This window comes from Paramacrobiotus metropolitanus, unplaced genomic scaffold (assembly GCF_019649055.1).
Source record: "Paramacrobiotus metropolitanus isolate TYO unplaced genomic scaffold, Prichtersi_v1.0 Parri_scaffold0000024, whole genome shotgun sequence".
Lineage (NCBI taxonomy): Eukaryota > Metazoa > Tardigrada > Eutardigrada > Parachela > Macrobiotidae > Paramacrobiotus > Paramacrobiotus metropolitanus.
In genome coordinates, this window is record NW_026570244.1 from 439737 (window position 1) to 451728 (window position 11992).

At 43.3% G+C, this 11992-nt stretch overlaps 2 protein-coding genes across 3 annotated transcripts; both read right to left on the minus strand.

Annotated features, from left to right (window-relative positions):
* Nucleotides 1-33: 33 nt before the first annotated feature.
* On the minus strand, nucleotides 34-6198 carry LOC129587344 (uncharacterized). 2 transcript variants are annotated; one of them, XM_055481050.1, is made up of 5 exons: nucleotides 6047-6198; nucleotides 4586-5195; nucleotides 1706-1885; nucleotides 1025-1285; nucleotides 34-723 (listed from the first exon to the last, which is right to left on the minus strand). In XM_055481050.1, exons 2-5 carry the CDS (start codon nucleotides 4775-4777, stop codon nucleotides 559-561), a joined length of 798 nt encoding a protein of 265 aa, XP_055337025.1. In that variant the 5' UTR covers nucleotides 4778-5195; nucleotides 6047-6198; the 3' UTR covers nucleotides 34-558. The 2 variants fall into 2 exon arrangements, with proteins under 2 accessions (XP_055337025.1, XP_055337024.1); XM_055481049.1 differs by lacking the exon at nucleotides 6047-6198 and having other exon boundaries at nucleotides 4586-5386.
* Nucleotides 6199-7192: 994 nt separating this feature from the next.
* Nucleotides 7193-11709, minus strand: LOC129587320 (cysteine-rich secretory protein 3-like). The gene is made up of 6 exons (XM_055481011.1): nucleotides 11377-11709; nucleotides 9537-10793; nucleotides 8953-9095; nucleotides 8129-8214; nucleotides 7968-8053; nucleotides 7193-7808 (listed from the first exon to the last, which is right to left on the minus strand). The coding sequence occupies exons 2-6, from the start codon at nucleotides 10267-10269 to the stop codon at nucleotides 7666-7668; spliced, it is 1191 nt and encodes a 396-aa protein (XP_055336986.1). The 5' UTR covers nucleotides 10270-10793; nucleotides 11377-11709; the 3' UTR covers nucleotides 7193-7665.
* Between the last annotated feature and the right edge of the window lie 283 nt (nucleotides 11710-11992).

Sequence of the window (11992 nt, forward strand, 5' to 3'; positions counted from 1 at the left end):
TTCATACGCTTTCTTATGCACGTTATCTTATGCTGTCTTATTTTTCTAAAACGTTTTTAACCATAGCGTCACGACAATATACACGTCACAGCAATGCAGCCGGTGAGGTAAACTGACAGGCAACAAGGAGATTATTTTAGCACAAATTAGCGAGGTGACTGTAGTGCACTAATTAACGTTAACATCGAACGACAATATCTACTCTACCATATAAGTATACTGTGCTGTATTAATATGTAACGACAGAAAGAACTGAACATCAAAATTATTCAGTTCAGTGCATATCTTATCGGCATACATATTGATAAATCGTCCACTATACACATTTACGGTCTATTTGGCATGCACAGGTCACAGTTAGGCTACTTCATATATTATCAGGGCATCTAGTCTAGCTGCCAACAAATAACAAGCGGGTAACCGAGAACGGGAGAGCCCGGCACAGTGCGCCGGACCGGGAACTGAAGAGGGATATGAGATCGGGATGCAGCGTGTCCAAACGCTCGAGCCGGCACCCAGGTAGGACGCTTTAAAGAATACGCACAAGCAGCGCTGTAATTATTCCTGGGTTTCCTCCTCGATGATGTCCTCGTTGGTGAAGTTCTGGTACTTTTCGCCTTCCGTAATGTTCTTCAGCCGCATCGAGTAGCGCAATGGTGGTCCCCACCAGACGGATAAGAAGAAGTTGACCAAAATGACAGCGCTGAGCAGGAAACAGATCACCTACGGAACATGATCAACATTCTAGTTTTTTACATATATAAGAGTATTTTCGATACACGTCTTCTGTACATTATTTTATTGTCCATATTCCCATATTTTCTTTATTTTATTATAATTCAAGATTATGTACAAAAATGTATATATTATTTTATTTTTGTAATTTTTGTTTTCTTTTTTTTTGTATAATTTCTTATTTTGTTTTAATTTTCTTGCATGTTTTGTTTATAATATAATTTTGTATATTTATTTTTTACATTTCTGTTCTGTTATACGTATTTTAATTTCCATATGGATTATTTACCGCGGCGGTGGTGGTGCTGCCGCGGCAGATCTCCGCTGGCAAGTTATGCAGGCACACCGGCGACACGGCCGGATGCGGTTCATGCTGCACCTCCTGCCAGGCCGCGGTCACCGCGCTGCCGGCGTGGCTGGGCGGGGCCTGCAGTTGCTGCTGCAGGTGGGCGTTCTTGGGGTGGATGTGGCGCGAGAGGTGGCTGGTGGGCGCCACCAGTCCGGCCGAGATGAAGTTCCACAGGATGAAGATGAAGCCGAACAGGCGCTCCTGTTAATCCGATAGAAAGGCGTTAGTGCCGATATATACTTCGACGGCTTTCGCATCCCGGACATTTAATTTCACAATATGGATTCCTCGCGTACCGGACACTAGCGACTTTAGGGCATTCTACGCGTTTTTCCACATGACAAAAAGTTTTCAAAAACTGATCACGTGATAATTAGCGTTTTTATGTACAAGCTTGTACAAGAGTTTAATAAAAAATTATCAAGTTTTCTGATGTGGAACAACGCAGAGAAAACCGTGTCTATGGCATCCGGTAATCCGTATTCTAAAATATATAAAGGTCACATCATATTCTAAAAAAGTATATATGTATATACATTCTAAAATATATATAAGGGTCACTTTATATTCTAAAATATATATAAAAGTCACTTGTGTATATAAAGGTCACTTTAAGCTTACGATCTGGTGCGGTAATGACGGCCGCCGGGGATCCCAGACGCGCAGCCGACTGAGCGCGAAGACCAAGGTGTAGACGATGCAGGTGACGGAGGTGGAGGCGAAGAAGCAGGCGTACCGGCCGTTCTCCACGTGACCGCCCACCGTGATCATCAGCGAGATGAAGCAGGCGCAGCTCATGCCCTGCAAACAATGTAACACCGATCGATAATGCCGTGAAGGGATTGATTACAGTTTGTCAGTAATCTCCTGTGTTATTTACCTAAATATCTTCACCTCTTCTACTCGTACACGAACGCTAATGTCTGTCTCATGCGATATTATACGAGTATTTACGTATTCTCATGATTCATCGCTAACTGCACTAAGGTAGCACAACCGTGCATTACTGTAATAAGTAGCAAAGAACGAGATTCGCAGACTTTAGGATAATTGATTTTACGTAGAATTAATAAAAAAGGCGCAGAAATTAAATCAGCGTCCACGCAGTTTTGAAAACTGACGAAGGAGGCACTGATCGTATTTGTCGCTGTTTTTTTTTAATTCGTAGCTCACATTTTAAAAGATCATTACGGAAAATGATGTAGTACATATTTAATCCTTGAATATTAATAGCGCTGTATTACAGTATATTATACACTGGTTTTTCTCCCTTTCGGACGATAGACGACCGTGTGTTTGTGCATCGGTGCAATATATGTCTCGTATCATGATATATGCATGCTGGATTCCTTAATATACATGAGAAAAAACTGGAACATGACTTGTGCTACAAGAGGCAGCTAAGGATTCTGGAAGTAGGTGGAGCGGCCCATACAGTCCCATACAGCTGTCAAAATGGTCGCGTGAGGCGGCGATGTCAGTGGTTGTGTGAGGCGAAAGTGGCGGGGACGAGAGGCACGTCAAGTGGCATTTATCAGCCGGACAGTATTCCGGGAAAAGTCGGCTGTGTACGTGCAGCCGGCATCGGCGTGCACAAAGGCGGCTGCGAGGGAGCGTGTGGCCGGGTATCGTGTGGACAGCCGGCAAGGGGAAGAGCCGCTGATCTTCCCTGCCTTGGCCGGATAACATGAATAAGTGTAGAAGTATTTATGTACGAGTGTTCATAGCGATATCGACGTACAGTGCATCTGCTTGGGCTTTTTGCACAATCATTCACCTGCGCTAATCTACATTTTGAGCAGTTGATCACCCACGTATATACAGTATATATTCCGGTTTCTTGAATGTACACAACAAAAACTAATTGTTGTACATTATCACCCACGTATTCCAGTTACTTGGAGGTGCATAATTCGAAAAACAATTATTTTTTTATAGACCTCAGGCTTCTCACTGTGCACTCGACATTTTACACATAAATTATGTGCAAACTGCATTTAATACTTGTATATATGCGAAAAATACAAATCAAGTGAGTAAACAGATGCTCAATATATAAAGGGAAATTAGTCGGTTGTTGAGAAAATCCCACTTGTACGCGCTGTAGGATCATATAAGAGTATGAAAAAGTGTATATGATTTATGAAGTACATATATTATACAATTTACACTGTACAGCGTCTGTATGTATGAACGCATACACAAATATACAGATATACTGTATGCCTAGTACATAAGTGTATATGAAAATGTACATGCAGTTTTAAACTCTGAATGAACATATAGAAGTATGTGCTCTCGCAGTGCAAGTACGGAGGCACTCATGACGGGTGTGCGTGCAGCGTGCGTCCTGGTTTGTCCTGTCCATCCGGTCGCGCGTACACGGGACAGCCTCTCCGGCACATGTCAGCCCCGTTTAACGTCCTCTCCTCCCGCCCGCCCCGTCACCGCCCCGTTACTCCGTCAATTAGCCGGCCGCGGCCGCACTTGACACTAGCCGCCAGCATTCATTTCTTAACTCCTTGCCTTTCTCACTCCCGCAACTCCTTTTTAATTCACCACTTAATGGCCACATTCACCCCGTTGCCGGCATGTGCCGGCAACGCAACAAAAACCGCGGCGCCGTATTTTTCAAACGTCGTAAAAAGGCTGCTGGTTAAAACATCGTTTGCCTGGCATACTGTACTCGGTATCACCAGCCTTAAATGCTTTCTCAAATTAAAATTTGATACAAAAGCTTTTGAATTGATTTGCTGTCAGTTTGTCATAAGATTCCGCTGGTACGTAATTTAAAAGGTGATAATATAAAATTGTATAATTAACGTATTGCTGACTACACGGTACGGTGTGATTCACCGCACAAATTAAACATAACAGCCGAAGAAGTAATTATTGTAAATTGCACATTTGGAATATTATATGCATGCAGCGCGTAATTAATGCGTAGATACATTACTCACATAGAGCGCTACGAGTTAGTGTCGTTGATAAACATTTAGCACGTCTTGTGGCTGGTGAATTAACATGTGACTAATAATATTGTTCAGTTTCGCGGTATATTGACAACATCCACCACGACCACCACCAACCAGTTTACAAGCACGATCAGCGTGAATAAATAATGGCGTTTTTCGATTTAATTACGCCGCTTTATCAGCCTTAACCGTTCTGAGGTGTAGGAACGGTCTCGAAAAAACAACTCATTTTTTTCAAAAATCGTTATTTAAATAATTTAGGGTGGAAGAAATGATAAAATTTATTAAAATAATCAAAATCAATTAAACATTATTGGGACACCGATATATTAGTGCCTATATTAAATTTTGATCAATGTACTAAAAATTAAAACAGCAGAAACGTTTAGAAAATAAAATTTCAAAGAATCAGTTTTTAATTTAAAATTACGTGTACAGGCTGTAATGTTATATAAGGCTCAGAACTGTTTGAATTTTAACCCTTGAATTTTTATAGCGCAATGAAATGATGCGGTGGAGGACGTACAATAATGAGGATCTTGAGGATGCCGTAGGTGCTAGTGGTGTATTCCGGGCCGTACTTCAACGGCTTCCACAGCCGCTCCCCACCCAACTGCGGCACAATAGAGGAGCGCGCGGTGACCGGCTGTAATCCGCTCTGGCTGCTCAGCGAGCCGCGCGTCAACGACGCCGGCCGGTACTGCTGCGTGCCGGGCATCGTCCACACCAATCACCAAAATCACAATTTAATTCCAATCTCCACACAACCGGCAAGAAAAAATATTATACCGGTGCGGATAAATAAGCGATCGATCAGCGATGCAGCGCTTATATATACAAGCAATCCCGAAGCACAGCTAAACTGCGTTCATTTCTGTTCCGAGAATAATCAGCTTCAATGGAGATGCGGGAACACAATACGCGGCTGCTCAGGTTGACGCGGGATGTTGTTTTCCGAATGGGACAACCGCCGCGGGACGTGCGCGGACAGAGGAACGTGCGCGCGAGTACTGTTAATTAAGCGATGAACGGAGAAAGGGCACGGAGATTATCGCCGGAATAACAATGCAGGAGGAGAGGCACTCGCGGCGCGCAGATTAGCCAGATCAAGGACACTTCAATAACGCTCCTTGCGCCTAATAACAAATATATTCTCGCGCCGAATAAAACAGGATTAGAGAACGGTGCGCTGTGTGTGTACTTAACGTTGCGCTCGTCATGCTGTATACATATACATGTATGTGTGTGCAGGAAGCGGACTAGACAAACACTGCTCCGATTATAACAGCCCATCCAACTGCGCACACACGAAATGGTTAACCGGCTTTCCGCGCAGCTTCGTTTTGTACAGGTACTGTATTGTACAAGCGTGTCCCGTAATTTTTAACGCATCAACACAGTGACAGATACAAAAGTTCACGGGTTACGCCAAATTTATTACTACGGCGCGCTACGCTACATGACTGCATTTTCGTCACTGATGCACTCGATCTGAATTACCATCGACATATACGATAAAACTTATAAAAAAATTGAAGGATAATAAATATAAATAGAATATTAAATAGAAATAAACGAAAAAAAATTTATATATATAATAATAAATATTAAATATACACAAATAGAAAATTAAATATACATAAACAAATCATTAAATATAAAAAAATATATATCGTTTAAGAAATATGAACGTTTCTCCTTTATACTTTGTAATTGCCTTAAATATAATATTATTATAACTGTGATAGACGTAGTGCAGTGGCAATTGCTCATAGCGCAAACTTGGCGCAAAATACGTACTATCTGTACCTTTACGTTAGAAATTACGGGACAAGCTTGTACAGGCACGGTTATCCACGCATTTCCGCTTAGTGGAAACACAGGGATTATCAGCGCCCGCGTGTTGACACAATCATCCACTGATACAATACTACTTTATACGTGTGCGCACCGAAACGGTAGAGCTTATCGCAACTGTTTAATTTACCTGCAGTAAATATTCCCACCAAACAATTCTCCAGTACGTATACAACCAGTATATAAATTATCGCGCATACAGGAGAATATTTTTCGCTGATGTGCAGTACACGGAAAAACAGCGAGTCAGCGCGAGAAAATGACAACGTGAGTGCCGGGTGAATCACGAAGCAGTTTAAAGCAATTTGAAAAAGAATGAGCCATGCCGACGTCGGAGCGGGGCGTGGGTTTTACGAGTGCGCTGATTGTGATTGCGTTCGGTCGCTGGCTGCTCGTAAAGTGTGCGATGTATCGTATTGAATATCAGCGCGGCGTTCAATGGAAATGTAGGTCTTGTGATTGTGCTGCGGCGGCGGCGGAAGTTGCCGGTATTTAAGTGTGTAGAGTTGTGTTGATGCAGGTTGGTCAGGTGTTTCCGGTGCAGCGTGCATTTAATTGCCGGCGCTCGCTTGTGGCCAGTATAAGTGTACATTCAACGCTGTATGACTGTATACATGTGCCGGTGTTTTTTTCTATGCACCGCATTGCTTTTACTGCAAAAAAACACGCCGCACGCTTAATTTATTCAAATCGATCGGACAGGTGCTCAAGTAAAACACATCAGCTTAACTGTTTCATGTTCGATTAACGTCGCACTATTCTATGCGTCGTGGTTATGCAATGCCGTCGCATTTCATAAATTGCAGTAGTTTCTTGTAGTTTTTTTTTTAATACAAGTTTTTTTAATAATTCAATTTTTTTTAATACAAGTTGTGCAGTCATATTTTGTCACGAATATAACAAAAACTTTAGAATACGACACAATAACTTGGTATTATGCTGCCACGCCGGGCGGTCGCCACTGCGTCTCGCGCCGCAAGTCTCGCAATTACTTATGTAATTGTAAAATATTCACCTTGGAGGTTGTCGTGAAATATAACTTATGTTAGGTAGGAAAGGGATTTCCACAGAAGTGCAGATTACGTTGAAGGTAGTCGCTTCAACTCGCTTGTAGCCTTAGAAACTATGCGCCTGATGATGTTCTCATCGATCGTTTTCGATGTACTCACATATTATAATCAACCGAACACCTGATCGCAATAAAGTAGATCACGCTTTCTCTCCCAGCGCCAGCAGCATTTTCTCTGACCTCAATCGTGTTAAACTGCTGCAGAGAACAATATGGGTAATTTTCGATATCTACAGTTATAATCGAAACAGATTAACATAAAACTAATACAGAGCAGCTAGCTGCAGTTGATACGGTGACGAATGAAATGCTGTATTGTTTTTAAATTGCCGCTTCTTCGCAGTCGGTATACCGGCGTCGGCAGACACTTGCAGGGAAGAAACATTCGGTGCGCTATACGCGGCACACATCACAATCATGCAAAAGGTCATCAGAAACAGCCCCGCCTCGTCGCGTTACTCCGCCACGGACCAACCGTCATTTTACACATAAACTTTTTTTTTGGCTGAGTCATCATTAGGGCAAGGTATTTACGCGCCGCCGACCGGAAGTCCTGTGAATTATTCCAGAAACATGTAAGGACATCTGGATAATGTCGGGAAGGGGCCGGTGGCGCTGTACGGTCAGGGACTGGATAGAAAACGGGAAGCGTTGTAAGAAAGTGCCACTGCGGTGCTAATTCACTGGTAGATTTTGCCCGGACAGCGACAAGTGGCCTTGCAGCTGTCGGCGGCCTCCTTCTGGAAGGGATTACTGCAGATCTTGTACTTGCGCTGTAGTTCGTCGCAGTTGGAGTACAGGTTGGCCAGCGGGCAGGAATTGGCTGTAAAGGTCAACTAGCTGTCATTATGCAGAAAATTGCCAATAGACTCGCTGCGTAATTAACCGCAATATATATAAAGGTCACCTGTTTTCCGTGAACGTACTGTAATTATAAAATTACTAGTTGCAGTGAATAATGCTGTAGCGATGTACGACTTACTGCACAGTCCGCCGTCGCAGCTATCCGGACACGCACTGCACGGCTTCCCGGCTTTGTACGGCTCGCTCAGATCGCCGAAATTCCCACTAGACAGGCGCACGTGTAAGTGATTAGCACAGTCAGCGGAAGGGAACGACCGGCGCGCCGGTGCTATAACTTACCTGGGACAGTAGTTGCACACGTAATAGTGCCAGCCGCCGCAGTCTTTATAGCCGCAGCCCAGCTGGAAGGTCGTCGCCCAGCTCATCTGTAAATATATATAGGTAGTTTTAGTTTCATGAAGATATTTCTAATAAATGCAGTATCATCAACCTAAGTACGTACAAGCGGGCATACGTCACATGAATAATAACTGATCTGTTTTCCGAATACTAGTAGTATACTGTACAGTAAAAACCACCCATCGAAAATAAATCTCTGCCCTTTGATTTACGTGTATTTTACACAACTGCGCAAGTAACATATGCGCACTTGCTCGTTAAACAGTAATATTATAAAAATTATGTATAAGTATGTACGCATTAACATATGTACATACAGATACACATGTACATATACATACGTTACCATAATAATATACGGTACTTGGGCGGGTACAAAGTACCTAGGTAACTATTTGTTAATGTTAACGTTAACGTACACATGTTACTGTGTTATGTTAACAACTTGACATTAAAGTAAGTATGTACTCGTACGTAACATAATATGTTTTTGTGCTTTAACATGTCGTTTCATAATATGCAATCCCATTAACATTTATTAAAAATTATTCTTAACACTACATGATTTGACAATGCATAAATGTAACATATTGTACAATACATACGCAAGGTACGTGCAGTACCATTGCTGCAACGTACCGTATATGTACAGAGCACTTATTCGTGTATAGTATTTCATTTTTCATTATAATAAAAGACGTAGCAATAATAAAAATGCTGAACAGCGTGTGTTGCCCCATATGAGAGGCGAATTATGTGCTTACCGCGGTGTAGTGGCCGACAATATGGAGATCGTTGGGTTTGCCGAAGGTGTACTCTTTGTACTCGCTGTACCACATGTTGACGATGGAATTCCAGGAAAAGGCCCACGGCGTGGAGTAGGCGATGTTCTGGCCGCACTGGAACTCTACCGGCACAAAAAAGCCCATCGTATCATCTGGCTAGTGAAATATGTGTAATGTGTTTATATCGTATCATAATTTTAACAATAACTTAACAAATACAATAAAATGCAAAAAATCAAATAAATTGCTTCATTTACCAGAATGATCGCTTTACCTGACGTAAAGCGATCAATCTGGTTTTGCGTATTCTGATATATATATACATTGTAACATAACATAAACAATAAGAACGATTTAATAACAGCTAAATAAAAAAAGGAAATTTTAGTTAAACTGAATCAAATAAATGAATTAATAAAAAGTAAAAAATAATTTAAATAAAGGTAGCAATAAAATAAAACCTTTAATGAATGAAATAGTAACAAAATATTGGAGTAAAACAGATAGGATGAAATAATCATTTAATATTATTTTACGGGTTTATAATCATTGACATTAATTACCGGGCGTGAAGCGGTCACTCTGGTTGTTGTGCTTGTACTGGCACTGCTCCGCCCACTCCTGCGCCTGTCGCGCCGCCTCCGGACTCCAGACCATCTTCAGCATATTGGCCGCCGCCGGTGTCACCTGTGTCCTCAGACAATTATGTTTCCGCAAGATATATTCCGCCACACCGCTGATATTCGTGTCCAGCTGCGACAGGGCAACCCCCTCGGGATCGGACACCCCGCCGAACACCAGGGGCCACGACCCGGGGTCACTGGCGTTGTACAGCGCCGTGTGGTTGCAGTGGCGGGTGTCCGGGACCACCTCCGGGGTCGGGATGACCGTCGAGGTGGTCGGCGGTGACCCTCCGGGGCCGGAGGTGGTCGGTGTGGTCCCTCCGGCGACGGAAGTGGTCGGCGGGGTCACCGGAAGAGACAGGCGGGTGGCGGTGGGCGCGGTCAGTTGCAGGGTGTCGTTGGCGCGGAGGAGGGCGCGGACGAGGAGCGGGTCGTCCGTCAAGGCCAGCCACAGCAGCGGGACGTCCTGGAGGCCGTCGTGGAGGGTCACCGTCGACCGGGCGGTCAATAAATGCAGATTGGAGGTGTTGACACCGGACAGCGTCGACAGCGCGGTGATTAAGGACGTCTCCAGGACGTCCGAGAGGCTCCGGGTGGTATTCCCGGCGGAGGACACCCGGGACGCGCCGGCCAGTAGGAGAACGAGCGCGGGTATCGAATATCCGGGAAACATATTCGATTATCGGGCGATCAACTGCAGAATGAAAATGCCGGCAACCGGCGTTTCTCTAGTGAGCCGATTAATATAAACGGCGTCGCGCACTTCCGACGCAGTTTATGCCGGTGCATTGTGCGGCAGAGAAAAGGCCAGTTTGCTGACAAGATGGCTGGCAAATCTCACATGATCCGCCGGATGCCCCGGCGTCGTAATCCGCGCAGCAACAAAAACCCGGCAAACACCGGCTTAATGAAACCGCATTCCGCTATAAGCACTGTGTCAATTTGATTCGCTGACGCCGGTAAAATGCTAGCCGTTGTATGTATGTGCTGCTGTTCATGCGGCGTGACAATCGGTTTTTGTGGGACAATGTCGAACAGCCGGACTGGATCAACCGGGAATTAAATGCGCGTACGATGTGTCGCTGCGGCGCACTGAGCGTGATAATTGATTTGACCCATTTCAAAACCGGGCGACAGGGGAGATTTCAATTAAGAGTTGGATGTCGCCGTCCAGTCGGAGATGACGGTTGCGTGCGCCTGTCAATTGTATCAGTGGGACATTCAGTAAGCGACAGATTAAATATGAAACGCGCTGCTACTCCATAAAAAAAAGCAATATGCTTGGATTTTTCTCATAAAAAAAAAAAAAAAAAAACAAAAAGCTACAAAAATGACAAAAAATAAGAATTTATAGAAACTAAATAACAGCAAAACAAGTTCAAAACCTATTTGTAAAATTAATCCAGATTATTAACAATAATTATTGACACAAAACTTTTGGAAAATAATTCTACTACACAGTGTTACAAAATTTTTAAAAGAATTAAAATTTATAAAAACATAAAATAATAAACAATAGTATAATTTTCAAATAAGAAAATATCAAACGGTTTTCAAAATAGTTGATTTTCAAAAATAAAATTCAAAGTAATGATTTTCAAAAATAATTTTATAAAACAGTGATGTAAAATAGCAATAATAATTGGTATACAATTTTAGAAATAACTATTTCCTCACATTTAATTCTGCAGTTTGATCGTTACACATAAAGTACACTGTATATGCGAATGACAAGCAGCAATCTCACACCGAAAGCGCAATATTTTAAGAATTTGTGTACCTTCAAGAAATTAGAATATGCTGGCTGATCAAGTGACCGGTTGTTGAGAATAATCCTCGTATATACGCGTACATATGCGAAGACACAATGTCGAACCAACAAAAAACGCGGGGAATATGTACCCGTTAAAAGCCCTGGCCGGAATTAAACGCAGGAAAAATTCGGCAGGTACATGCTTGCCCAAAGGTCAACAAACACGTCCTTAAACCATGCGGAAACGCAGCAGCGAAGGCCCGGCACCGTCAGGTCAAACCACCAGTGAAACACCGTTACAAACGATTGAAAAAGCTGCGTGCTGCGGAATGCGGCGAATCCATTAGGTATCGGTCGGGAGAGTAGGTGCGCCCTTGTGCTGATCCTGCGGCCGGAAGTGGCAAGCGAGTGCCGGTGCATCTAATGCGCGCGTCTTATCAATAATGCAGCTGGCTGCATCGCTGTATGTAAAAGAGGATTGCCGGCGTTGGAGCGTTGTTGACTTTGTTGACTGTAACGATTTCCGCTGGCCACACGGATCATCGCGATACCTTCTTCCGCGCCAGGTCGATCGGAATCTGACCTGCAGGAGGATTTAAGGAAGATCGTAAATGGATTTCTTGAGGGCATTCAGTAGTTGCCT